The sequence below is a fragment of the Halichoerus grypus genome, chromosome 2 (genome assembly GCF_964656455.1).
Source record: "Halichoerus grypus chromosome 2, mHalGry1.hap1.1, whole genome shotgun sequence".
NCBI lineage: Eukaryota > Metazoa > Chordata > Mammalia > Carnivora > Phocidae > Halichoerus > Halichoerus grypus.
The window spans coordinates 118,119,406-118,147,121 of record NC_135713.1 but is presented as its reverse complement, the minus strand read 5'-3'; the positions used below and the strand labels follow the sequence as shown (position 1 = coordinate 118,147,121).

At 53.2% G+C, this 27,716-nt stretch overlaps 1 protein-coding gene across 2 annotated transcripts; it reads right to left on the bottom strand.

Moving 5' to 3' along the window:
- Positions 1-1,974: 1,974 nt before the first annotated feature.
- Positions 1,975-25,980, bottom strand: ARAP3 (ArfGAP with RhoGAP domain, ankyrin repeat and PH domain 3). 2 transcript variants are annotated; one of them, XM_036116389.2, is made up of 33 exons: positions 25,835-25,980; positions 23,714-24,254; positions 23,536-23,597; positions 23,316-23,427; positions 19,827-20,027; positions 19,616-19,685; positions 19,245-19,365; positions 18,958-19,142; positions 18,753-18,859; positions 18,300-18,499; positions 18,117-18,202; positions 17,797-17,979; positions 17,517-17,652; positions 16,781-16,897; positions 16,189-16,336; positions 15,978-16,080; positions 13,925-14,144; positions 13,156-13,219; positions 12,317-12,480; positions 10,229-10,441; positions 9,848-9,953; positions 8,264-8,411; positions 7,848-7,916; positions 7,085-7,159; positions 6,874-6,988; positions 4,860-4,988; positions 4,641-4,774; positions 4,326-4,408; positions 4,195-4,230; positions 4,001-4,064; positions 3,775-3,912; positions 3,522-3,560; positions 1,975-3,011 (listed from the first exon to the last, which is right to left on the bottom strand). In XM_036116389.2, the coding sequence occupies exons 2-33, from the start codon at positions 24,235-24,237 to the stop codon at positions 2,535-2,537; spliced, it is 4,629 nt and encodes a 1,542-aa protein (XP_035972282.1). In that variant the 5' UTR covers positions 24,238-24,254; positions 25,835-25,980; the 3' UTR covers positions 1,975-2,534. The 2 variants fall into 2 exon arrangements, with proteins under 2 accessions (XP_035972282.1, XP_077923501.1); XM_078067375.1 differs by lacking the exon at positions 3,522-3,560.
- Positions 25,981-27,716: the final 1,736 nt, after the last annotated feature.

Genomic DNA, 27,716 nt, shown 5'->3' with positions numbered 1-27,716 from the left:
CTCCTGTTAGTGCTGCGAATACCCGGGAAAGGGTCCCGACCGCCGAGTGGACGCGGCGTCCGCTGCGCGGTAGGGGAACCCCAAGTTTCTGAGTCAAGACGCCTGGATTCTATTTCTAGTGGAGCCACTGACTCAGCCCGTAATTACTACTAATCACTCATTTACATATGCAGATCTCTGGTCGTCCGGTCCTCCCTCCAGCGCGAAGCGTGACGCTTAGCGAGGAGGAACTCAATTTGTGACCAATTTGTCACTGGATGCCTGAGCAAAGATGCTTCTGACAAGGGAAACAGGGCTGGTCTCAGACCTTTCCCAAATTCCCACAGAACTGGAAAAACCAGTGAGTGGTGCTGAGAAGACTGCCCGGAGCCAGGAGGAAACCAGTCCCAGAGGAAGACAGGTATGTCATGGGCCAATGGAAACTAAATGATACTAGTGAGTGGACGTAAGTGGGGAGATGGGTGTAGGGCCTTGCGTCCCAGGAAGCCCCTGTCACCATTAGGATCTGCCTTTCAGGCTCTGCGCCCCAGCCCTATCACTGCTTTCTGAGAATCCCCACACGCTTTCTTCATCCCCCTCGCCTATCCTTGGCCCACACTCCTGACTTGGAAAAAAGCAGTTATCTGTGGCTCCAAACTCCAGATTCACATTTCCAACGGCCCACTGACACCCATTTGTAGATCTAACAGGTACCTCAAACTTTTAAAACCGCTCCGTCTACCTGATCCTTCCCCAGACAATATACCAAATGGCACCTCTCTCCATCCAGTTAGGAAAGTCTGAAACCCAGAGTCATTGTGCCCTTTCTCCTACCCCACATTCTGTCCATCAGCAAGTCCTGTAGGTTTTATTTCTAAAAGATCTCATACTAATCACCTTCCTTCAATTTCCAAAACCACCAACCTAGTCCAAGCCCCAGTATCAGTCCCCTGTCTAATATCTGGTCTCTCACTCTTCCCCCCCATAACCCACTGCTCACAAAACAGCCAGAGTGATTGATGTTTTTTTAAGACTTTTTTTTTTTTTTTCATTTGAGAGGGAGAGAGGGAGCAAGTGAGAGCACAAGAGCAGGCAGAGGGAGAAGCAGGCTCTTGGCTGAGCAGGGAGCCCGATGCGGGACTCGATCCCAGGATGCTGAGATCATGACCCAAGCTGAAGGCAGACGCTTAACGACTGAGCCACCCAGGCGCCCCCCCCCTTTTTTTTTTAAGATTTTTGTTTGTTTGTTTTTTTAAAAAAAGTAAATAAGATCTCATCACTCTCTCCCTTCAAACTTCTCGATTGCTTCAGAATAAAATCCAAACACCCTAGCATGGCCTATAAGGCTGTGCATTATTGGCCCCTGCCAGTCTTTCCCCTTTCAGCCCATACTCTTCTCTGACTCCCCACTCACTGTGCTTCAGCCACTCCAGCCTCCTTTCTGTTTCCCCAACAGGCCAAGTCTCTTCCCACTGCAGAGCCTTCATGCCTGCGGCTTTCCCTCTTCTTCTGGAGTGCTCCTTCTCCCAGCACTCCACATGTCTGGCTTCTTTAACTCTTCACAGAGGCCTTCCTCATCCTCCCAGCCTAAAGGCCACCTCCACAAGCACATCATTTTGGTTTGATTTCTTCACGGCACTGAATTAATTTGTGTATTTTCTGTCTTCTGTTCCCCCTCTACAGTGGAAGCTCCATAAAAGCAGGACCCATCTATTTTTTTTTTAAGATTTTATTTGTTTATTTGACAGAGAGAGCACGAGAGAGCACAAGCCGGGGGAGCGGCAGAGGGAGAGGGAGAAGCAAGGAGCCCAATGTGGGGCTGCAGGGCTCAATCCCAGGACCTTGCGATCATGATTTGAGCCAAAGGCTTAACCGACTGAGCCACCCAGGCCCCCCGGGACCCATCTATTTTGTTCAAACTTCATCCTGAATACCTGAGACCTAATTAGGTGTTCAATACATATTTGTTAAATGAATGAATGAAACAATAATAGCTTTTTGGTTCCAAGATTTATTAACAGTGACACATCCTTTTTGGCCCGTCTTTGTCCCAGCTCCCAACCCCAATCAACCTCCACACTCTAGGTCTTCAGTGTAGTCCCCAAATGTAGGAGGTGGGGTAGGATAGACTTGGAGATCATTTAGCTCTCTGGCTTCCAAATCTTTTTTTTTTTCTTTAATGCAGTAAAACCACTCCTTTCAAACACAAAATCTCTCACAGAACTCCTACATATCAAATATATAAAGCAGGAGTTACTCTTGTTGAGGGAAATTATGTGGGGCTTACAGCTCTAAGACACAGTTTGGTGTTTCACTGGCTCCTTATTTCAGTGACTTCATGGTACATATAAGTGAGTAGAGGTTCAGTGAGGGGCCATAATCTGACCCTCTCTGGGCAGGAGAGTCCAGAGCCCTCAGTCCTGTGCTCTTTCCATAGCACCACACTGGATTCTAGAGTCTTTCCAGCCAGAGCAGAGGAGGCTCCCAGCAGTGTCTGCCATGGTGAGAACTTGGGTCCTCTGGTTACCTCCCCCTTCAGACTACTCATCTTAGGGTCATGTGAGTGGCTGGCTGGAGGGTGAACTGGACGTTTGGGTGGGAAAGCCAGGTGTCTGTGTCAGAAGGCCATTGGGGTTTGGGGACTGGGGGCTGGAGGGCTGGGAGGGGCTGCCCAGGCCTATGGTGGTTTCTCCCTTCCTCAGGATGAGGCTGCTAAGTTCCTGGAGCAGCTGCTCCTCCAGGGACCCATGTGCCTGGGGGCTGTTCTTTGAAGGGGGGCCAGGAGGGGGCTCAGGTGGCCTCTCCTCTGGGCCCGGGCCACCTGCCTTGGGAAAAAGGGGTTTGTCAAAGGACCTCTGGCTGGTGAGGGGGGTCTCCGGGTTGGCTGTCTTTTCTCTTATCGTGGAGAAGGAGGTAGAGATGTCCTTGGTCAGCTCGGGGAAGGCCCCCACTTCTTCATACACTGGCTCCTCATAGACAGGCTCCTCTGGTTCCTCTTGCTCCTCCACAGACCCCTGGGATGACTTCATTGGCTGGATGGGAATGGGTAGCATGATGCAGGCACAAAGTTAGAGTTACTGGATTACTAATTGCTAACATTTATTGAGCTCTTCCTCTGGGCCAGATGCTGTAAAATACTTTTCATGTATGATATCAAAACAACTCTGTGTGATGGGTTACACTGCAGGTGAGTGAAGCGAGGTGCAGAGGGGTTAAGTAAGTTGCCCAAGATCACACAGTGAGTAAATGGTAGAACTGGGGCTTCAGACCAGGTCTATCTGACTCCAAAATGCGTTCACTTAACCACTTTCCTTCTATTTCTCAGATCTTATGACCACTTTCCCTTTTCCTTATCATATCCTACCATGCCTCATTTTCCTCATTCCTTCTCACCCCTCACAATACTCTCTCTCTCTCATACACACACACACACACACACACAGATGGCCTGCTGCAGAACAAATACAGAGGGCACATGGGTTCAGGCAGCACAGAGGAACACAGGGCTGGTGGCACAAAGCTGAGACAGGTACAGTACTCACAAAGAACATGGACAGGGTCCTCCGGTTGTGAAGCCGCCGCTGGGCAAGGTGGGATGGGGATGAGGGGAGGGAGAGACACAGAGACACAGTGAGGCCTGGCAACAGAAGGCAGGGGTGGGGAGTGGGGACACAGAGAAGGCAGAGGGGGGCACCAGGCTGGCAGGCACACCACTCCCACCTGCAGGGTGACAAGGACATGGGCAGGATTCAGGAGGGCACAGCAGCAGGCCGGGGGCAGGGGGGAGAGCCTCACCAGGGTCTGATTGGCAGAGAGGAGGGTGGCCCCACTGTCATCTCCTCTGATGGGCAGCAAAGGCATGGTGCCAAACTTCTGACGGGCAAGGTCAGAGGAGGAATGACGTCGTAAGACCACTGGCTGCTGGTCATCATGCTGGAGGGAGAGTAAGGAGTTGGCACAGTGGACGTGGGACTACAGCTGGGACCTCTGACCTCATCCTCAGCTTTTCCCTTCCCCTCACCTGGGCTTTGAGGATGCTGGTGGTCCAGTCCCACATCTCATCCTCGTCAGTGCAGGACAGGTAGCTGGGGGTATCAGAGGGGAATTAGCCGGAGAGGAGGGGTTGTCGCTATAGGGATGGAGGATAGAAAAAGTAGGGAGGTAGAGGACGGGGTGCAGGGCTGGGCCAGAGAACCCAGGCCGAGAGGTACTCACAGGTGCATCTTCTCCAGTATCAATGTGAAGCCCCACCTAGGAGGCAAAGGAGAACAGAGATGGGTGATTGAAAGGCTGGAGGGGTGATGGCAGGAAGGCCCTAGAAATGTGGGCTGGGGGAGAAAACTCACGGTGTTGGAGGCTTTAACTTCTTTCGGATTCCCAGGTAGACCTTGGAACCTTCCAAAGGCCACTCTCGTTCTGGTTTAGAGCTCTGAGAACAAGAAGGCAGTCAGTGAGGTCAAGAGGTGAGAGAAGGATCACAGTCAGGTCAAGAGGTCATGGAAGCGCTAGGGTTATGTGATGACAGGGTCACAGAGGTCAAAGGACCAGGGCAGCCCTGAGATCGAGAAGCACATGGGCTGTGGGGTGAGAAGGTTGACGCATTCATAGCTGCTCCCCCGGGGCCGCCAGCATCTGCCGCCCCCCCCCCCCCAGCATCTCACCTTCTTTTCCTTGAGCAGCAGCAAGCAGCGCCCACGCAGCAGAAAGAACCTCTCCTGGAAGCGGTTTCCCAGTAAGCGGGGCGGCTCCTCCCGACACCGCAACAGACCCACCCTTGGGCTCTCACGCCGGATACCTGGGCACAAACAGGCAACACTGGGTGGCGGGTCCTGGGGGGTAGGCCTGGGCATGGGGGTGCTGGGCTGAAGAAGGAGGTTCACCTGTGAAGAGGCAGCCGGCCTGGGCCAGGGAGACTTTTCTCAAGAGCAAGGAGGCCGAGCAGGGCTCTGGAAGCTGGCACCATTGAAGGGCCTGCTCTAGGACCCTTTCCTTGGGGTGCAGTGGCCGCTCTAAGGAGTAAAGTAGGGGTGGCTATCAACCAGAATATCCATCCACACCCTGGAGCCTCCAGCTCCTTTCCCACCAGCCACATTCGTTTGTCCATTCCACAGCCCAGCCACAGGTATTTATCTAAAGACCAACTCTATGCCGGGCATTGCTGGCCCTGGGGATACGATGGTGAGCACGAAAACCCATGGCCTACCTTCACAAAGCCCACAGCAAAGTGAGGGAGTAGACAGTACACAGGTAAGTAAACCAAAGAATTGCAGGGAATTAAATGCTTTGAAAGAAACAGTAAGAAGCTGAGAGAGAGTAGGAGGGCAACGACTGGGGCAGAGTGATGACTGGGCAAGGTTTTTGAGAAGGGGGCATTTGAAGCTGAAATTGGGGCCTGGAAGAGGAAGAAGAACAAGCCATGCTAAGATCAGGGGAAGAAGATTTCAGGCATGACACAATGCAGGAACAAAGGCCCTGAGTCAAGAAAGATGTGTTTGAAAAACAGCTGACATGGCTCAAGCACAGAGAATGAGTTATGTGAGATGAGGTCCAAGAAATAGGCAAGGGCCAGACATTCAGGGTCTGTGAGCCATAATAAGGAATTTGAATTTTATTTGAAATTCAGTGGGAAGCCATTGGTAGGTAATGGCATGATCTGATTTATGTCTGAAATGCACGTTGACTGTTGTGTGGAAAATGGAATGTCAGGAGGCAAGAAGGGAACACTGGCCAGCTATTCCTTTTCTGGGGCTGCACATTTTAGTGGTTAATGTTGGGTGCAGAAAGATAGCGGTGACTTCGATCTGGGTGATGGGAATGGTGGAAATGGGGAGAAGCAACAGATTCTAATAGAATCAACAGGACCTGTTGGTTGGGTTAGGTGTGAAGTTGAAGGAAAGGAGCACTCTCAGGGTTTTGGTCTTGATAACTGGGTGAATGGAGGGGCCACCGACTGAGTTAGGGAAAACTGGAAAATGGCCTAGGCTTTTTGTTAGGCGAAAGGTCTGGAAATTGAATTCAGTCTTGCATGTTTTAAATTAGAGATGCTTGGGAGAAGAACCATGAGAGACAATGGACTCTGAAAAACAAACTGAGGGTTCTAGAGGGGAGGGGGGTGGGAGGATGGTGATGGGTATTGAGGAGGGCACGTTCTGCCTGGAGCGCTGGGTGTTGTGCACAAGCGGTGAATCATGGAACACTATATCTGAAACTAATGATGTAATATATGGGGATTAACATAACAATAAAAAAATTAAAAAAAAATAAATTAGAGATGCTTGGGGTGCCTGCGTGGCTCAGTCGGTTAAGCGTCCGACTCTCTATTTCGGCCCAGGTCATGATCTCAGGGTCGTGAGATTGAGCCCCGCATCAGGCTCCACACCCAGTGGAGCCTGCTTAGGATTCTTTCTCTCCCTCTGCCCCTCCCCCAATAAAAAATAATAATAAAAATAAATTAGAGATGCTTGTGAGACATACAAGTGGAGATGTGCAGTAGACAGTTGGATATGTGAGTCTGGAGCTTGGAGGAGAGGTCAGGGCCAGAGACCCAGCTTATTAATAGCATTTAAAGCCATTGGAGTGGATGAGTCATCCAAGGAGAAATGTAGATAGAGAAAGGAAAAGGGTCCGGGGTTGAACTCTGGGTCCTTCCAATATTTGGAATGTAGGCAAAGGAGGAAGAAAAGCCTTCTTTGGGGAGGAAGGGAAACCAAGGATTTGTGGGGTCCACAAAAGTCAAGAAAGAAGAGAGTACTGAGAAAGAGGGAGTGGTCAACAGTGTAGACTGTCCCTTCACATGCACGAGGACAGTGTCACTGTATTTGGTAACACAGAAAACATTGGTGACTTTGACCCCCCCCATCACATGTGAATGCACACACACATGGTCATGCTCACCAAGTTCCCCGTGCTCACGAATCTCAAATGTCACCCACAAGTCCATCCCAGCCTCTGTCCCCCTCATCTCCAATACCTGGTTAGTCAGCTCCTCAGCAGTCAGTGTCGGAGACACCTGGGGTCAGGGCAAGAGCAGAGGACCCATGCTGGTCAGTCCACTAACCCTGCCCCCCCATCCTCTCATTTCCCCTCCAGTCCTCTCAGGACTGACCTTTAGGGTGACACAGTTGTCTGGGAGCTGCTGTTCTATATAAACCTCCATGATGAGGTCTCCAGCCTGGGACAGCTGAGGGGAAGGGGTAAAGAAGTCAGGAGGACACAAGAGGATGCAAAAAATCAAGGTCAGAGGACTCCTTATGTTGCCTGCTAAACACTCCCCCCCTCCATAAAATTCTCCTCCTACCCCCATCCCCAATGTGGCTCAGGCCCTTAAAAGTGAGAATCCCAGGAGAGGTGGAACTGCATCTTCAGGCTGCATGAGTGCTTCCCAAGGCAGTGCAGCATATGCTTGGAAGGACAGGTTTAAGGTCAGATTCTCTGGGTTCCAACTCTGCTACACGCTACAGTAGGACTTTGAATAAGTGACCCTCAAGGCCTCTGATTCTTTATTTGAAAAAATGGAATTGTCTACCTCATGGAGTTGTGTGACACTAAAGTAAGATCATAGGTGCTTAGAAGATAAGTCCTTAGCTGTTTGCTATCGTATTTATTGCTATTATTCTCACTGCTTTGTCTACCTTAGCTAACTCTTCCTTTAACCCAAGTATTCTACCATCATTTTGTAATGAAGAATCCTCATGGTGGAATAAATAGAGCAAATCCTAAACCAAACCCCTCTTCCCAAAGCACTCCCCTCCTTGGGTTTCCCCTGTGTCTCAGAAAGCTGAGGGCCATTGTCCAGCAGCAGAAGGGCACCTTCCTATCTTGATGTCCCCTCCTGGCCCACTCACGAGTCTAAGGTCAGAACAGGTTACCTGTACATCCTTCCAGGTGGTGATAAGACTGACCTCCAAGTCAATCTGAGCTACCTGGTCAGAGTCAATCTGTGGAAGAGCCCAAAAGGAGCATGTGTATTGTGGGGCAGGTGGGGGGGGAGGGGGGCGGGGAGGGGAGGGCAAGGGAGGGTGTGGGGGGAGGGGTGCTAGGAAAAGAGAGAAACAGGAAGAGTTTGCAAGACCAGAAGACCTGTATGAGAGCATGAGAGGCGAGAAGAGCTAAGAACCAAGGGGGCATGGGCATTTGGAGTGAGGTTATGGGATAGAGGGGCCCAGGGCTATGGGAGGTGACTCTCGGTGCAGAGGGCCTTAGAGGTCTGCGCTGGGGGCTTTCGGGGGGAGCAGGATCCAGAATCCAGGAAGAGGGACTACAGTCAGGGTTGGGGAGAGCTTACATCAAAGACAGAGACGTAGCCATCGATGAGCTCCTGCAGCACCCGCACCTCATGTTCCCCCCGCCCATCCGTCTGGAACACACTGGGTGCGAACAGCAGGGCCAGGTTCCGCGTGCACATCTGGTTTAGAGCGGCACACTTTTGTACCCTGCAGAGGGGTGTGACACGGGTCATGCGGGATGCAGCTTGTGCTCACCTACTGGTTGATGCGTCCATTCATTCAGGAAATACTTATTGAGTCAGTATGCCAGGCCCTGGGCTAAGCACTTGGGATACAGTTGTAAGACACAATACTGGCCTGAAGGAGCTCCCAGTCTAGGGGAGAGACAGATGAGGAATGGGTGATTATAAATATAGCACGGGGCAGCAAGCTTTTTATGGAAAGGGACGACAGTAAATATTTTAGGCTTGTAGGTCGTAGATTCTTTGTTGCAATTCACCAGTTCTACTGTTGTAGTATGACAGAAGCCATAGACACTGTATTTGTGAATGGGCGTGCCTTTACACTTCATGTACAAACCTGTATTTATTTATTTATTTTAAAGATTTGTTTATTTATTTGAGAGAGAGAGAGAAAGCGTAAGTGCACAGGGGGGAGGGGCAGAAGGAGAGAGAGAGAATCTCAAGCCAACTCCCTTCTGAGCAGGGAGCCCGATGTAGGGCTCGATCTCATGACCCTGGGATCATGACCTGAGCCAAAATCAAGAGTCGGATGCTTAACCGACTGAGCCACCCGGACACCCCTGTACAAAACTTTACGTAGGGACGCCTGGGTGGCTCAGTCGGTTAAGCGCCTGCCTTCGGCTCAGGTCATGATCCCAGGGCCCTGGGATCGAGTCCCGCATCGGGCTCCCTGCCCAGCAGGGAGCCTGCTTCTCCCTCTGCCTGCCACTTACCCTGCTTATGCGTGCTCTCTCTCTCGGACAAATAAATAAATAAAATCTTTAAAAAAACCAAACACAACAAAACTTTACTTAGGAAAACAGACAATTGGACGGATTTGACCCATGGGCCATAGTTGGCCCATCCTTGTGATATAGAGTAATCAGTACAACACAGCCAGGGTTCACCTTGGAATCATTTAAAGACCTGTCTCCCCAATAGGCTGATCAAGGTAGATCTGCATCTTATTCTTCTTTGTGTCTCCTACATCTAACCCTTTGCCTGGCATAGAATAATAAAACAAAATAACAATGATTGCTCACCATATCTGAATGTTTACTACCTACATGCCAAGAGATGTGGTAAGAATTTTATAAGGATTATCTCATTTAACTCTCATCACCTAGGAGGTGGATACTATTCATTAGACCATCTTCCTTTTACAAATGAGGAAACTGAGGCTCAGAGAGTGCAAATAACTTACCCAAAGTCACACACTAGAATGGTAGAGCCAGAGTGAAGCCTAGGTCTGCCTGACCCCAAAGTCCACACTCAGAACGTTTGTGCTATGACACTTTCACTTAACAACTGTTTGCAGGATGAATGAATAAATGTGAGGTGGCGGGGATGGGGTGTGCGGGGAGTCGGACAGAGGTGATAAAGGGTCAGCGAGGAGCCTGCAGGGGTTCTGGCCCTACTGACCGATAGAGGTGCCCGATGAGGGTAGCCAGCGTGCGGCGGTTGAGTTGTGGCAGGCAGCCAATCACTTCTTTGTATTTCTCCAGGCGCTGATTCTTCTGGGGTAGCTCTGGGATGCAATGGGGCGGGGTGGAGAGGATCAGGGAAGGGAGCAAGGAGGGATTTTTAGAGAAACAAACCCAGGATGGATGTCTCTCTGCCCCCTTCCCACCTTGACCTAAGCTGAGTCCCTGAGTGATCCTGGGGTGTGGGGGTGGGGGGAGGGGAGGACTGGGGAGGAGAGCTGCCGAATCCCACAAAACAGCCTCAGGGATTGGGGGGAAGGTGGAGTTCCAGGTTGCCCCTTGGTTGCCTGTGAGGAGTTCTTAGGGATCTTGGGAGTACCAGCAGCCTCCCTCCAGCGAGGCAACAACCGTGCAGAGGTCACAGGGTCATCGAGCTCTCGAAAGAAGCGTTTGAGTGTATCGGTGACATCTTCCACAAAGTGCTCTCCTGGCCGGAGCTTCACTGACCGGGCATCCCGCCGGAATTCAGCCAGGAGCCGAAGGCTACGGGCACGGGCACCCCCTTTCCGGTATATGCCCTCCAGCTGGAGCCCTGAGAACAGCCAGCATCTCTGCTCACCACTGAGCATCTCTGCTCACCACTGCCCAGAGACCCAACGACCCACCCAGTAAACAGTATCTGTTACCCCCCCACACACATGCTATATCACTTTTGGGGTAAGGGGGCCAGAGAGGAGGAAGTCTGTTTCCATGGTCTTGATTCTCAAGACCCTGCTCAAGTCCTGCTCAGAAAGTCCTTCCCTAACCATGACATTACACATAGCCTCCCTCACTCTCTATCTCCTCACTGTTTTGATTTTGAAATAGCACTCTCAAATTACATTACAGTTGATCCTCCCTATTCACAAATTCCACACTGTGGATTCATCTACTTGCTAAAATTATTTGTAACCCCCAAATCAATACTTGGGGCACTTTTCCAGTCATTTGTGATCATGCGCAGAGTGGAGAAGAATTTGAGTTGCCTGTTGGATGCAGTCCCAGCAAAGCTCTCATATGGTAAACAAGTGTAGTTTTCATGGTATATATAGAACCATGTTTTTTGCATTCTTGTGCTTTTTTTGGGTAGTTTCACTGTTTAAAATGGCCCCCAAGTGAAGTGCTGAAGGGCTGTCTAGCGTTGCTAACTAAGCGCAGGAAGGCTGTGTGTGCCTTATGGAGAGAACATGTGTGTCAGATAAGCTTTGCCCCTGCATGAGTTACACTGCTGTTGGCTGTGAGTTCAAAGTTAACAGATCACAAATATATGTTAAATAAAGTGTCTTGAAACAGAAACACACTTCAAACAAGGTTACATGTTGATCACTTGATGAGAAGGTGACCAGAAGCTCCCAGGAACCTAACCCTGTATTTCCACCAGGGCAAGGATTTAGGATTCATTAATTCAGTGTTTGCAGTAAGTTCATAGAACAAAACTGCCGTGAATAACAAGAACTGACTGATTTTTCTTATTTATTACCCATCTCTCCCGCTAGTCCCTGAGCTTCATAGAACCTTCCCACTTCACTGCTATATGTCCAGTGTCTGGTGCACGGGAGCCGCTCAGTAAGCATCTGCTGAATGACGAGTGGCGGTGTGAACACCCATACTCTTTCTCCAGGGCTCTTCCCTGGACCTCTGACTTCATTCCTCCTTTGGACATGACGGAGACTGAGATGAGGATGGGATCTAGGGAGTGGGGGTAGCCATGGCATGAGACTACTACCAAGGTGTGGAGAATGTCACTAGCCACTGACTAACCACTGTCCATGCTGTAAGCGCAACTATTTGTAGTTCATGGATGTGCCTTTTTTGCCCTTTACTGCCTTCCTTGGTTTTCCATGAATTTTCCTTCTCAAGAGTCCAGCCTTCTGAAAAGGGGGCTCTCCAAGGAGCTAGATTCTACTTGGTCCTTCCTTGGGCTGGAGAAAAAAAGCAGAGGCCAAAAAGTCACAAAGAATTCTGGGAACCACTTGCACAGCTGATCTTTTATGCCTGGAAAAACTCCTGCACAGAATAATTCTGCTCAGACCTTCAAGGTTTTTGCTGCACAGCTTGGCTCTTGCCTTGTAGCTGCCCTCTCTTTGTTCTCTGTGGCTCTCCAGTCCTATTTCAGTGCTGCTCTCCCTCCACACCCACCAACAGCTACCTTGGAACACTTACTACCTGCCAGGGGCTGTGCTAAAAGCTTTACATATGTCATCTTACTATCACAACTATCCTAGAAAATGAGGTCTGTTAGTAGTCCCATTCCACAGAAGGGAGAGCTGAGGCTCAGATAGGTAAAGCAGCTTGCCAAGGGAGATACAGCGGGTTGCTGTTAGGCTGTGGTCTCTGGAGGCAAAGCTCTTGTAGGCAGATCACACCCTCTGGCTGTGCCCATGTCCCCCATCCCCTGCTGGCTCAGTATTGGCCAGTACCCACTCACCGTGCTGGGTGACAAAACTGATGCAGGCATCCACGATGATGGGGATGTCACCCCGGCTCATCTGCTGCTCCTGCAGCCTTGTGCCGCCACCGCCGGCTGCCCCCTCAATGGCTGCGTTCCATGCTGAGAAATCCAGCCGGCCCTCCCCCTGCAGATACAGGGTCCTGGGACCCGAGAGGCCTCAGTCAGAGCCAGCTCCAGAGGGTCCTTTAAAGTTAAGAAACCCAGGATCACAAGGACCAGACTTCTCAGAGCCACCAGCAGGGGGCAGCAACATTCAGCCCAGATGGGGGCCCTGAAGGTGAATTTTTCTTTTCTTTTTTCTTTCCTTTCCCTTTTTTTTTTTTTTAAGATTTTATTTATTTATTTGACAGTGAGAGAGGGAACACAAGCAGGGGCAGTGGGAGAGGGAGAAGCAGGCCTCCCACGGAGCAGGGAGCCTCATGTGGGATTCGATCCCAGGACCCCGGGATCATGACCTGAGCCGAAGGTAGACGCTTAACAACTGAGCCACCCAGGCGCCCCCCCTTTTTTTTAAGATTTTATCTATTTCTTTGAGAGAGAGAGGGAAAGAGAGCATGCACATGCGGGGGGAGGGGTAGAGGGAGAGGGACAAGCCGACTCCCTGTTGAGCACAGAGACTGACGCAGGGCTCAATCCCAGGACCCCAAGACCAAGACCCAAGCTGAAGTCAGACGCCCAACCGACTGGACCACCCAGGCGCCCAGTAGGCAGGCGAATTAGAGGAATTGGGCAGTGGTCCAGCAGACCAGGGTGGAAGGTGGGGGCTGAGCTCTCGAAAGAGGGACCCCAGGGTCAAGGATTGGGGTAACAGTTACCTTCCTGTCTCCACCAGGACCAAATGCTCCTTCTTGTCTGGGGTGTCAGCTGCTGAAACCACACCTGGGAGAAGAATCATCAGACATTATCATCATAATTGTCTTCATCATAGTGACAAATAAGTCACTAAGTATTTAATGTATGTAAGTGCCAGACTAGGAGCCTTACAAACAATGTTGCATTAAATCCTATAAGTTACATACTATTATCCCCATTTTACAGGTGACACATTAATGCTCAGAGAGGTTAAGTTTCTTGTCTCTTTACTTGTTATAAAATGGCAAAGCTGAGCTTGAACTCAGGTCTCTTGTCTCCAAAGCCCTCCAATATCATCCCACACTGTTCCTCTTTGAGGAAGAAGTGAGAGTACCCAGTCCCCTTTCCCAGTCTCTAACCAGCAAGTGACTCCAAATAATACTAACAGTAACATTAATAACATATAACATTTATTAAACACTAATAAGATACCTTCTGCCAGGCTCTGTAATAAGTGTTTTACATGCATTACCTTATTTGAAACTTACAACTCTTTTGTCATGCCCATTGTAAAGATGAGGAAAATAAGGCACAGAAAGGCTAAGTAACTTGTCCAAGGTCACATAGCTAGGAAGTGATAGAGATGGGGGTCTATATCTGGGCAGTCTGACTCCAGAGCTTGTGCCTGAATCCACTATGTTCTGCTGCTTCCCATAGGGACCCCAAATAGATGAAGGTTCACTGCCCCCTACCCCATGGCCACCTCTCATCCCGGGCCCCACCCCTGCTCACTGATTTCCTGTAGCCGCCGCAGATGCACCATGTCCTCGGGGGCTGGCGGGCCAGGGCCCGGTGCTGGACACAGGAAGAGGTGGTCACCACGAAGAAGTCCGAACCCTGACAGCCAGAGGCCAGGGGCCAGGGCTGAATGGGTGGGAGAGCGCAGCCACAGGCGGCCCAGCCGCAGCAGCCCGGGGCCCAACAGCTGGTGGCAGCTCAGCGGGGAGAACCACTGGGAGGCAAAAGGAGAACATGGGCAACAAGGAGGGTGGGGAAAGAGACAAGACGGGGGGGAGTGAAATAAGAGTGAGAAGGATAAGGAAAGACATGAAGAGAAAGCAGAAGAAAGAGAGGAATGAAAAGGAATCGGGAGAGAGCAGAAGAAAGACCCAAGGAAACAGGAGATGGATGGAGAAAGACAGGAAAGAAATTCAGTTCAATTTAATTTGCTCTGGCCAACACAGAGAAGACCTCTGTGTGGCAGCCTTCTGCCCTTTGCGGGATGTCGGAGCCAGAAGGAATAGGGAGTCAAAATGCTGTAACTGAAGAGTCATGATGCCCTGGGAAATCCCAGCATCCTAAGCGGCCAGGGGAGGCTTTGTGGAGAAACAAGTGTTTTAGGTGGTCCCAAAGGAGTGCTTCCCCAACCACCTGTGGGGAAGGAACAAGGGGTTCTTCTTTCCTTTTTTTATTCAAAATTCCAATCTGTTACTGACCAGTAAAAAACAAAAACAAAAACAAAAACAAAAAACAACACAAAACTACTAGCAAAGTGAAATTAAAAAAGAAACATAAAATATAAGGCCCCACTTTAAGAAATTATTCTACACCTAAAATCACTCTGTTACATTGCTAAGAAAGATTCTGAATGCTCACTCTCAAGTTCTGTTCTTATCCTGCCAGAGGCCATGACAAAGAGTGAGCCAGTGCGGTGCCCCAGGCTGCAGACTGCACTTCGGGGAGCACGGCCTTTAAGGATGAGCTACATTATTGGAAAGTGCAGCTGACAATCAGAGGAGAGAGCATGGTGGCTTCAAGGGCCATGGCAGAGCCCTGAAAGGACATGAAGACAATTTCTTGGCGGGAGTTCTACTCCTCTAGCTAGGAGAGTGGGGTCAGAAGCCAGAGAGCAGGGGAGCATTTCCTGCAGAGGAGTGCCACGTGCTGCAGAGCCGACCGGGTGAGGCCAGGAGGAGGCCCTTGGACTTTGGTAATGGGAAGTCACTAGGCACCCTGCAGCATGGCAGCTCAGAGGGCTAAGGAGGAAGTGCAATCCTGCCAGGGCGCACAACGTTCCGACGGGCTGTCAGGAGGGCGCCAGTGGGATGAGCTGGCGGTAGAGCAGGGCTGAGGGAAAAGCTGGGTAAGGATGGAAGCGACTGGCATCCTCATCACCATTACTATTTCAACACCCACAGATGGAGTGTGCTGTGTGCCAAGCAGTGCGGGCCTCACGTGTCACTTAATGCTCACCCCCCGAAGGGCGTGTCTTGTACACCCTATGGAAAAGCTCCCGAGGCTGAGAGTTGGAGGACTCAGATCCCAGCATGTCTGATTCTAGGGCGTGAACGTTTAACTCCAGAGAGAGGGTCCAGGACGGAGACTGGCTTGCCTGGGAATGGAGATGCTGGGGCACGTAAAGGCAGCCTTCCCTCTGGACTGGGAGAACTTGGGGGGCTGGGGTGGGGAAATGGGCGTTAGAGGCAGCCTTTTCTTGGGCAGAGGCCCAGCACAGTGAGGTTTGGGCCATGAGCTTTGGAGACAGAGGTCTGTTTCTGATCCTGTGCTCTGCTGCCTCCTAGCTCTGTGACCTTGACCAAGTGACTTCATAACCTCTGTGACTCTGTTTCCCTATATGTGAAATATTGATAATCCTTTCCTCCGAGGGTTGCTGTGAAAGTTAAATGAGAGATTGAGTGGGTAGTGCCTGGTCCTAGCACAGCTGTTAACCTGAGCTGTCAGTGGACAGTGGTGGGAGTGGCCGTAGGAATAAGAGAGGGCAGGATGGGGGCAGCGGGGGACAGGGAAACCACGAGCTGCTGGGGAGGGGTCTCGGCTGGCTCACCTTGCCCACAGCACTGGTCCAGGCCTCCAGACTGTCAGCGCCATCTGTGCTGAAATGCTGGATCCTCCCCCCGGTGAGGATGAGCTCAAAGGAAAAGGGGAACCTAGAGAGAAAGTGAGGTCAAGGAGGAGAACGCGAACAAAGAGGGGGCTGGCAGGCTTTGGATCACGAAGGGCAAAGGAGGAGTGCAGGGAGCACAAGGTGCGGTTACCTGTCGAGGTCACCCGGGTCAGTGGGTGGGGGACTCACACCCAAGCATACAACATCCTGGGGCTGGATGAGGCTCAGGGGTTCAGGGCTGCTTTCTGATGCAAACATTTCCAGAGCCGCTCTCAGCACGCACCACAGCCTGGGGGGAGCTAAGGGGGAGGCTGATGGTCAGCAGGCAGAAGACCTCGGTCCCTACTATCATAATTCCCATTTACCAGATAATTATTCCATCTATGCCACACCCTCTGCCTATGTATGATCTCATGTAATCTTCACAACAACCCTATGAGGTGGGTAGCACTTTCAGTTCTCTTTTGCAGATGGGGAAACCGAGGCCCAGAGTTTGAGTAGCTTGCCCAAGTCACATCAGTAGGAAGTAGCAGAGCTGGGATTTGGCCCAGGCAGTCTGACTTCACAGCACAGGTTCGCAGCTATCTCCCAATGCTGCCACTGGGCATGGTCCCTCTCTTACTCCCGGCACCCAGCCCCCATGCCAGGGTGTGGCCCTGCTTGCTCTTTCCAGCCCTCTGTGCTACACTCTTGCTCATCCCAGTTTCTGCCCCATGTCCTCCCACGCTCCGCGCCCCTCTCACCATCCCGGCCCCTGCGAGGAGGTGGGGGTCCAGCTTTGCTGCTGATGGGACCACAGTACAGGAAGCTGCTGTAAGTGGCGGGTACCACCACCTCATTGTACACACCAGGGGAAGGGTCTGCAAGGGGAAGAAGTGGTCAGTCAGTTCAGGGCAGCGCAGTGGGATGGCCTGAGCCCCCTGGGGGAAAGGATCAGGTTGAGGAAGACAGTGGGACCCGACTTCACTGGCAGCATGGCCAAATCAAGCCCAGTGGAGTAGGACCCCTCACCAGCCACATTAGAAAAGAGGGTGGCAGGAAGTGAGACTCCAGCCCTTGCCCACTGCCTGTCGCCACCAGTGAGCCGACCTAGGGGTGGGGGCCTCCGAGCATGGGCCGTCCTGTAGGTGTCTCAGCCCCTCTGGCCTGACCACTGGAGGAAAGCCTCTTTAGATGACCATTTCTATGATCAGACTTCCCCCAGGGAGATGAGACCTCACTTAGGGGTTGACCTTGTCAGGGGTAGACCAGCACTAACACCTCAAGCACCCAGATCCACCCCAAGCAGTGGCCACCATTGGTCATTTCATGACATCAGGAAATAGACCCCATGGGATCTAGAAGTTTGGGGAGCTGCCCAGACTGGGCTATTGTGATGGCCTGAGTAAGAGGATACTTGGGGCTTCCTGGAATAATCAAGGCACAGGTCAGGGCTGAGAATGCTTGGAGAGTGAGAAAGGGGGCCCTTGTGGGAATTACCTGGGAGCAGGAGACCAGGAAAGCTGCCATCGAGGGCTGAGGGGGACCAGGGCTCCTCGCCCTCTGAGGCCTCAACACAGAGGAGCTGGGTCATGTTCTTCAGCAGGTTGGGTCCTGCCACAGCTGCACACAGTGCCTACAGAGGGGGAAGGGCCTCTATCAGCCCCAAGACCCAACCTGAGAGCATGGGGACAGTCTTGCAGTTATCAAAAACAGCCCCCAGCACCCCAAGTCTAGGCATTTCGGCTTAGAGACTGCCCTCCTCCCCATCAGCTCCTACCTGGAGAAGCTGGTTATGATCGGGATACTGAGGGTGGGGCTTCCGGTAGAGACCCAGCCGGTACTTCCGGGAGATGAACTCTCCCCGGGGGCCAGGGCTTGTATCTGGATGCAGCCCCTCGCCTAGGGGTAGTGCCCCTGCCCAGAAGCGGTTGGCACGATCATTTCCCAGGACAATGAACAACTGTAGGATGACAAGGGGCAGAGGCAAGTGACAGGAACTCAAGAGTCTCAGACATTCCTGCCCCCAAGCTGGGCCCAAGGCCTTTTTTGGGTGCTCTCCCTCCCTCTTCCCACTTTCTCCCTCTTCAGACTCCTCACCTGCACTATCTCATTACTCCAGACACTTGTGTCCAGCTTCAGACTCTGTACCTTGGAGATCCCAGAACCCAGGGCCCGGTGCTGACCTGTTGGGGTGTGGAGGGTACGTGGCACGGATACTCAGAGCCCCCTGCCCTAGCCCCCCTCCCTTTCCCTGTTTCAGCTAGAGGCCCCGGCCCTCACCTGCACACTGCTTGCAGATGACCACCCCCAGGTTGACAGCGGCCCAGTCTGGGCGGGAGGCCCCACAGTCCGCACAGTGCCGGTTTGCCCGATTGGACCAGATTTTCTCAGCCACCTCGTAGTCAGACAGGGTCTCGGTTACTGCTTCCTGCAGAGCGGCCGCCCAGCTCTGCCGAGCCCCCCCAGACTCGGCTGTGAAGCTGAGGGGTGGACAGCCAGTCCGTGGGCATGGAGACCCCCTCCAACCTGTCCCATCCCACTGGCCGTTCCTGCAGGAGCCACCACAGGCCACCGCTGGGCCAGCCCAGACCCTCCTGAGACCTTGACCCTGCTCACTGGACTCCCGTCAGTGCAGGGAGCCTCCTACTGAAGAGGCCTCCAGTCCTCTGCCCACCCTGTGCCTCCTTGCAAAGTCTCTCCCCCAGCCCTGCCTCCTGCCAGTCTGGGCCCCACCTGAAGCAGCGATGGGGTGTGAGCAGATCAAAGCTGCGACTCTTGGTCTCCCGGACGCTGCAGCCTTGCAGTTCAATGAAGCAGATCCCGATGCCCAAAGAAAAGGCCTGGTGGGGATGGGGGGCGGGGGGGGGTTGGAGCAGGCACAGTGAGGCGCCAGAATGGACTAGGCCAGGCTCCTTGGCCCCGGCCCGGCCCTTCTCACCTGCTCACTCTTGTACAGCGCCAGCTCCCCAGGACTCAAAGCAGCAAAAACCTTGGCCTTGTGTCCGCGGAGCTCCAGCATGCCTGTGCGGAGGGGTCGGGGTGGCTGAGGGGGCCGGGGGTGGCCCAGCAGGCGCTGCTCCCTCAGGCAGGATTGCAGTGTGGAGCACCATGTGTCCCGCTGGGCTGGTGGGGGCCGGACAGGCAGGTGAGCCAGCGGGCCGTGTGCCCACACGGCCTTCCTGCCCCCACCCGGACACAGCAGACACAGCGGGCCCTGATTCTCACCCTCGCTCTCTGTGCGAAACACGAACACCCTCTGGCCAGTGATGACCTGGAACTTGTTGTCCTTGCTGCTGCGGGCCATCTCAATGGCAGTCAGAGGGATCACGCCCTTGGGGAAGGGATCCTGGAGAGACAGTCCAGTGACACATAGGGACAGAAGCTCAACCACGTGTGCTGACCCGGGAGCCAGCACCAGCTTTTAATGAGGTCAGCATTCATGTCACAAGCAGTGGGGTATAGCTGCTAGCGAGCTACTTTAGATGCTGACATCAGTCATGTGGTGACCCCCCCACCACGGCCTTCCCATCTTCCAGTCCTCAGCTCTCCCCCGCTCTCTGTCCCCAGGCCCGACACAGCATCTCTCAGACCCCCACCTTATCGCTGCCGAAGTACATCAGACTCCTCCCATTGAACTGCACAAAGCGCCTCTGGAAAACGTAGTTTCTGGGGACAGGAGGGGCCAAGATGAGTGAGCAGTGGAGGCTGTATCCTGGGGGGCTCCTAGGGTCTGGGAGCACTTGGGACCTGACCCCCCCCACCTCCCCCCAGCCTCCCTCCCCTCCCTCCCCTCCCTAGCAGCCCCACCCCTGAGGGGAGAGCTTGTCTAGCCAGCCACTGAGAAGCGGCGTGGGGCGGTCTGCTGTGGAGGAGAAGCTGGCATAGGGTGAAATGAGGTCATCGTTGGTCTCCATGTCCAGGGTGGGCGGTGAGAGGGTGGCATCCCCGGGCAGCTCAAGGCTGGCATAGCCAGCGTCCTCCCGTGCCTCCAGATCCTGCCTGCTGAGCCTCATGTGGAGCAAGACAGAGGAACACACATTAGACCCAGGTCCCTGGACATCCCCACCTGCGGTGTTTCATAGAATGCCTGGCAGGTACTGGATCGCTTTTCAACAGGGGAAGAGGGCGGTTGGGAACCCAAAAGATTGGCACAGAGTCTCTTCCCTGAGCACACTTAGATTTTTGATTAGAGCAATTTCAGTCCCCGCCCTCTGCCATTAGTGTTACTTGGTAGAAAAGTCGGGGAGGGGCTGCGTAGCTGGCTCTCTGCCACAGATGCCAATAGCTAATCAAGAAGTCTTCTCGATCTTTTCTCCAAAAAGGGCTTGACCTTCCCTCCCCGGACCAAGTTCCGGTCGGTTCTCACCAGGGTGCTATGAACTGCCTAACTGGTCACCTGCTTCCCCTCAGGCCCTCCCTCCGACACCCATTTTTCCACCACCACCAGAGTGCTCTTTTAAAAATGCAAGTGAGATCATTTCACTCCCCCCCCCCCGCATGAAATCCTGCAATAACTTCCATTTGCAATTAGGATAAATCCAAATTCCTTACCATGGGCTGCAAGACCTTGTACAGTGAGACCCACGGCCAATCCCCTGACCTCTTCTTGCATCACCCTCGCCTTTGCTTCCTACCATTCAGCCACATTCTCTTCTCTCTTTCAGAGTCTTTGCACATGCTGCTCCCTCTGCCTGGAACATGCTTCCCCAGTCTGCTTTTTCCCATCCTTTAGGTCTTTGCTTAGGCCATCTTCCCAGGAGGTCCTCTATTATTCTCTGTCACTTTCCAGTAGTCCTTACCTCAGTAGCACAAAATCACTTGCAAAACCTTAAAATACGGGTATATGGGCCCCATACTAGACCGCTGAGTTCGGTCTTCTGGGAGTGGGGCCCAGGCATCTCTAGTTCTGAAAGCTCCCCAGGCTGTAGTGCAGCTAAGGTTGAGAACCATCACTCTACCCTCTTTGTTTTCTACTTCACTGAGAAACTGAAGCAATCAGACAAGAACCCCACAGACTCACAGTGCCTCATCTACCAAGTTTCACACATACTTTGCATTCCTTCTGCTACCATCATAAACATCTCTGTCTGAAGCCAGTCCCTCCTCTGTGCACTGTCCTCTCACCTACGCGAGGACATTGCTCCAGACTTTCTCCCCTTTCTCTCCTCTACAGCAGCTAATTTTCCCTCTCTCCCAGATCACTGCAATCCACCTATAAACACACGTAACACTCCATCCTGCAAAAAACATTTCCTGACTCCATTTCCACTATCATCAACCACTCAACTCTCTGCTCTTCTTTGCAGAAAAACTCCTCAAAAATGTTGTCTATACATTCCAACTCCTTCTGTTGTCTCCTGAGACCCTTCCGATGCAGCTTTCACCTCTATCCCTTGTCAAGGTCCTCGGTGACCTCCATGTTGTCAATTCCAGAGGCCAATTCTCAGTCCTCATCCTCCTTGACCTCTGAGCAGCACTTGACACCGCTGACCTCCCCCTCCTCCTTTCTTCACTTGGCCCCTCTAACACCACATTCTCCCGGTCTTCCTTCTCCTTCACTAGCCATTCCTTCTCAGTCTGTTTTGCGGGTTCTTCCTCTTCTCCCAAACCTCTCGATACTGGAGTGTGCCAGGACTCTGATCCTGGTCCTCTGCTCTCTCGACACGCACTCACAGCTACATACACCCACCTAGAGGCTGACAACCCGCAAATTTAGATATCCAATTCAGACCTCTCCCCCGAACTCCAGACTTGTATATCCAATGGCCTATTTGTCATCTCTTCTCAGGCTTATAACATATACCTCAAATTCAGCACGCCCAAAATGGAAGTACTGATCTCCCCACCCCCCCCACCCCCCGAGCTTGGTACACAGTCTTCCCCATGTCAGAGGAGAGCAACTCCAGGAACTTTCAGTTGCTCAGATGGCGCTATCCAACAGAACTCAATGTGAGAACCACACGTGTGATTTTCAATTTTCTAGCAGCCATGTTAAAAAAATAAAAAGAAACAGGTGAAACTAATTGTAATAATATATTTTATTTAATCCAACATACCCAAAATATTAACATTTTATTATGTCATCTGTATAAAAAGTAAGATAATTTATGTCTACTTCTGTTACACGCATCCAGTATTGCTTTTTTCGCACTAAGCCTCTGAAATTTGGTAGTTTTACAGTTACAGCACATCTTACTCAGACTAGCCACGTTTCACGTGTTCAGTAATCACATGTGGTTAGTGGCTACCGCCCTGGACAGCGCAGGCTCAGCCTGAAATCCCTGACGTCATTCTTGACTGCTCTTTTTTCTCACACCCCAATTTCCTAGGATAGTTTGCCTTTAAAATATAACCCAAATCCAACCATTTCTCACCATCTCCACTACCGTGATCCTCATCTGAGATGTCTCACCTAGATTACTGCAACCACCTCCTCACTGGTCTCTTTGCTTCTGCTTTTGCCCCCTATACACCGTTCCCAACATAGCGACCAGAGGGGTTCTTAAAATGTAAGTGAAAACCCTCCCAAAGGCTTCCCATTTCACTTAGAGTCAAAGCGAAAGTCCCTACAAGGTCCTACCTGATCTGGTCCCTTTTACCACTGTGATGTCATTTTTTCCCACTCTTCCTGCACTGGTCACTCTGCCCCAGTCCTGCTGGCCTTGTCACCGCTCTTGGGTCCCCCTGAAAGCCTCTATTCTGGCCACCACCACCCCCCCTTCCTGGGACACTTTTTTCCCAGATATTGTCATGACTAACTCTTTCACCCCCTTCATTTTGCTCAAGTGTCATCTTAACACTCTGGCAACCCGTAATGAAAAATTGCAGGGCGCTTCCCCCTCGCTCCATCCCAGCCTTCTTACCCCGCTCTGTTTTTTCCCATGGCACTTACCACCTTTTAACATATGATGTAACTTACTGATTGTATCTATTGTTATTTGACTATCTCCCCACAGGGGCAGGGATTTCTGATCTATCCTAAGTATCTACAATATCTGGCATGCAGTAAGTGCTCAATAAAGATTTCTTAAATGAAAGCATGAAAAGCCCTTCTCCCTATTTTAAATCATATACCCATTTGTTTGTCTGCTTGTTTCATTGCCTGTCTGGCCCACTGAGTCACAAGCTGCCTGAGGAGGGGACTGGGTCTGTCATAATCCTCCTGTATCTTAAGTACCCGGCTGGCACACAGGGGACACTCAATGTACCCTAATGAATAACTGGATACATGGCCACCACCAACCAAGCTCCTCAGGCTTCCCTCTTCCTGCCATCACCACCCTACTGACTACTCACCTTTGTTCAGCCCTGTCCTGACAGACACCTCTGCCTTCTCTTCTGTCGGGTGGCCCTGGGACGCCCACAGGCTGGACGCCATAGTACAGGCAACCAGGGTCCATGATGTGTACTGGCAGGGGGAGGAATGGGGGAGACAGGGAAGAAGAGGTCAGGTGGGAGTGTCTGGGGTCCTGAAGGGCCCTGTCCCTCTCCCCCAAACCCATGATAACCCACCTACCTGTGCCTGTTGTGGGCCTGAGGGCAGGGGTGGGGGCAGCTGCCTGGGAGCTGTCTGGGGCCCTGAGGGAAAAGGTCTAGTGATCATTAAGGGAGAGAGGAGAAAGGACTAGCCCTCATGTCCTGCTCCTCCCTGCCCCCATCCAGCACTGGCTCCCAAGGGAGCCAACCCCACTCACATGTCCTGAGCTGTCTGTGCCCCGCCTCTTAAGTCCAGGCCAAAGTAGATGGCATTGGGCATCATCTCCATAGTATTCAAGGCTGAAGTCTGCTCAGAGGAGGATGCGGGGAGAGGAGGGGACTTTGGGCTGGACTCTGGGCTCCTGGGCACGTCTGGTCTCCAGAGGGCTGGGCTCACTCCAGGCCTTTGGGTGGTGGTAGGGCCGCTGAGCCCACCAAATACTGTCCTGGGCTTAGGCACAGGCTTGGGGGGCTGGGCTTGGGGAGCTAGGCTGGGGGATGGCTCCATGGCACCGTCCGACTGGGGATCCAGGGAGCCCTGTGCAGCCCCGGCCTGCAGTAGGCGCAGAATGCGTTTCCGGTGCCCTGTGGCGCTGATGCCCAACTGCCTCAGCTCCTCGGGGCCCAGGCCCCGGGCTGCACCCGCCGTAGCCAGGCCATGCCGCCGGAACGTGTCTGCATACTGCTCCAGGTGCACCGTGGCCAGCCACACAGCGATGTCCAGGTCCTGAGGGGCAGCCATGGGGGCTCAGGCCATTGCTGGGGGGAGCGGCAGGGTGAAGGGAGGGCTCAGGCTGAGATTCCCCCTCCCTGTCCCAAAGTCTGAGGCCTGGACCGGGGATAGGTACCAGACTCCAGCCTTCCTCCAAAGAAAAATGACCAGTGGCCGGCAGTCTGGAGGAAGAGCCATCCCAGAACATCAGAAAGGGCTTTCTTATTATAGGAGAATCCCTTCATTTGCAGGTGAGGACACTGAGGCCCGGAGAAGGGAAGAGGCTTGCCCCAGGTTCACAAGAAGTTGGTAGACCTGTTGGCCCCCAAGCTCCTGCCCACCCTAGGTCTGGATCAAAGCTCTGCCTTCGCTTTACTGCATACTCAACCAAGTAAGCATAGGACAAGATGAGAGAAGCCTGCAGGGGCAGAATGGAGTGGGATGGTGGGGAGGAGGGGCCCCATGATGTGGCATAAGGTGGAGACAGGGGCAGCTGTCGCATGGGAGGAGGGAGGAGGGAGGAGGTGCAGACCCCACTCCCCCTGGTTTGCAGAGCTGAAGTCCAGGCCATCCTAATCCTGTCCTTCCCAGTTCCTCCTCCCCTTCCACCTATTGTCTCTGCTCAGACTTCCTTCCTGTCCCTCCGGCCCTGGCCGCCCCCACATCCTGTCTGCCTTGGTCAGCCTGCCCAGAGAGCCCTAACTCGTCTCAGCAAGTAGGGTCCTGGCCCTGGGAAGAGACCACTTGGTGGAGTGCGGATAGGATGGAGAATTGGGCCATTCCACCAACCTGCAGCATGTTCACACACGTGTATGCACACACGAGCATCCTCCCTGTGGCTACTCAGAAGTGTGAAATGACAGCCCCCTACCTCTGCTTTGTCCCAGTCTTCCTCTTCTGAGCCTTCCCGTTCCTTGCCCATGCCATTGGGCTCATGTCTCTGAGGCTCTACCCTATTCTGCCAAACTGCCTCTGCCCCTGGTCTATTTTCTGGACCCATCTCAGATTCTGCCTCTCTGGAGTTTTCTCTCTGCCTGTCCCCATCTCTACTGCACTCCATCTGTCCCCACCTCTACCTAAATCCATCTTTGTTCCTCTCCTTCTTTTGCTCTCTATCATTAAGCCTCTCCTTGCCTCAGTCTCCAATTTCAACTAGATCCTCAGTTGTATGTAACTCCAGATTTCTGTCTCTCCGCCTCTGCCTGGTAGGCTCCCTCCCTGTTGCTCCCTGTTGCTCTCTATGGGGTTCTGACCAGGACAGCCTCTCGCCCCAGCATCAGTTCTGGCCTCTCTGCCTCTCCGCAGTTGGGCCCCATCCCCAAGCTTGTTAGGGTCTGACTCAGAGCCCAGTTTCCCAGTGACTCAGACCCATCCGAGGGCACGGGACTGGGAACCGGGAGGTGCGCCGGGGCCCGGAGTGCCGGGGGCGGGCCGGGCAGCGCGGGGCAGTGCGGGCTGCGACAGGGGAGGGGGCAAGGAGGGAGGGGGCAGAGGCCGGGCCACCGGAGGGAGGGGCGGGTCGCGGCGGGGAGGGGGCAGGGGAGGGCCGCCGGCGCGGAGGGAGCCCTCGAGGAGGGGACGGGGAGGAGTCTGGGAAGCAGGGGCCCGTGGGCGCGGGGGTCCTCACCTCACTACGCGGCCGCCGTCCGCTCCCGGTGCCTGTCGCTCGGTCCGAGGCTCGGGCCGCACAGCGCCGGCCCCGCCTCCCCTCAGCCCTCCCCCGACGGGCCGGGCCCCGCCCCGCCGGCCGGTTCCCTCCGCGGGCCCCCCGGCCACTCCTTGTGCAAGCGCCGGCCTTCAAAAGGTTCGGGCTCCTTACCCAACCGCTGCGCTTATCTCGGGGCCTGGCCAGCTCTGCCCTCTTAGGGGCCGAGAAAGGGACCGGAACAGGGCTGGAGGCCAAGACAGCCTTAGAGAGAGGGACAAAGGGGCAGAGACCAGAATGGAGGTGGGACAGGGGTAGAGCCAGAGCAAAAAGGAGAGCGCTGTGTGGAGGACGGCTTTGCGTCCCATCTGCTGTTCCCTCCCCGTCGTGACAAAAGAGGAGGGCAAGGGGTTGGCCTTAAGCCCCCAGGGTGGCAGGCCCTCTCCCACGCCCAGCACGGTGGCTGGGCCCTGGCACCCTGTTAATGGGAAGACGGAAGCTAGCATCCAGAAGTTACGGATAGCCGTAGCCTTCCAAGCTGGGGAGCCCTTCAGCAGCAGCCCAGCGATTGGAGGTGGGGGAATAGGGGCAGATGCCCAGCAGAGGAGTCCCCATCTGCTTCTCCCTCCCCGAGGGCCACGCCTAGGTTTCTTCTCGGAGGTGAAGGTCAGCTAGGCAACATTCCTACTCCTAAACCAGGGCTTGGGGCTGACTTTTTGAGGACAAGCCTGGTGGCCTGCAAGCACGGTGACCCAGCAAGCAGTCTTTTCTTCCTTGGGAGAAACCCCTTCTCCTCATTCTCTTACTGCATTTTTTTTTTTTTTTTTTTTGCGGGGGGGGGGGGTGGTTTGCCTGAGGAGAAATGGCTCCTCTCCTCTTCCCCACTCTTGCTTGGAGCCCCCAACCTTGGAGCCTGTTCCCCAGAGCCTGAGGCACTTCCCCCCTCAGAGCTGGACTGGCTTAGCTCTGTGTGGTGGGAGGGCGGAGGAGGAGGGAGGAGGGAGGAGGGAGGAGGGAGGAGGGAGGAGGGAGGAGGGGGGAGGGGGGGAAACACCACTGTCTGGCTGTGTTTTCCTGTTTGTATGAGAGGAAGTTGGCTGTGAGTCAGCAAACACAGGAGCTGTCAGCAGCTAGGGGAAGACCCCCGCCTCAGCAGAAGGTGAGGGGAATGTGGAGAAGGGGTCCCCACCTCTCCCAGCTAGCTAGCTTCTCCAGCTTGGACAGGATCTGCCATCTTCAGCCTCCTGGAGCTCTTCTCTCTGAGAAAGAGAGTGATAATGATAATTAATCATTAAAATGGCCATAGTAATGGCTACCACTTACAGAGAGCTGACTCTGTCCCGGGCCCTGTGCAAATATTGCGTTGCAAGTTTCCATTAATCCTCACAACTCTTAAGATAGGGAATTTTATCACCTCCATTTTACAGATAAGGAGACATTTTTCTGGATGGGCAACCGTGCGGCCAGGAGAATGCTCTCCACGGACCTCCTACTCTAAAGACTGAAAATTGGCCAAAGGCCTCAGCTGCTTCTCTCTGAAGTCCATGAGCTCCTAGTTTAAGACCAGCTTCCCACAGGGCTGCTCCCAGCCAATGACCAAGCTCAGCAGAGATCCTAAGGTAGGCCCAATCCTGAGAAATAAGGGGACTCCTCTGACAGCTGACCTTGACTCAAGAGTCCCCCCTGTGCCCTTGATGAACTTTCCTTCTACTGCACAGTGGTCTAGGATGCTTCCTCCCAACCTTCCTTCCTTTGCTCTCTCCTTCATCCCTCTCCCAGCCCCTGGCTCCCTGCCTCTCCCACATTTCCCAGTAACTCAACAAGAGAAGGGAATCAGGTAAATTACTATGGGGCACAGGGAGTT

What these genes read in the sequence shown, in the direction of transcription:
- ARAP3 (XM_036116389.2), bottom strand. Translation starts at nt 24,237, where the DNA reads ATGGCTGCCCCTCAGGACCTGGACATCGCTGTGTGGCTGGCCACGGTG. An exon ending in CATCTGCAAGCAGTGTGCAG is followed by an intron (nt 18,203 to 18,299) that starts GTGAGGGCCGGG and finishes ACACCCCAACAG; the next exon opens with GTCAGCACCGGGCCCTGGGT. An exon ending in TGCTGCTCAAGGAAAAGAAG is followed by an intron (nt 4,409 to 4,640) that starts GTGAGATGCTGG and finishes TCTTGTTCTCAG; the next exon opens with AGCTCTAAACCAGAACGAGA.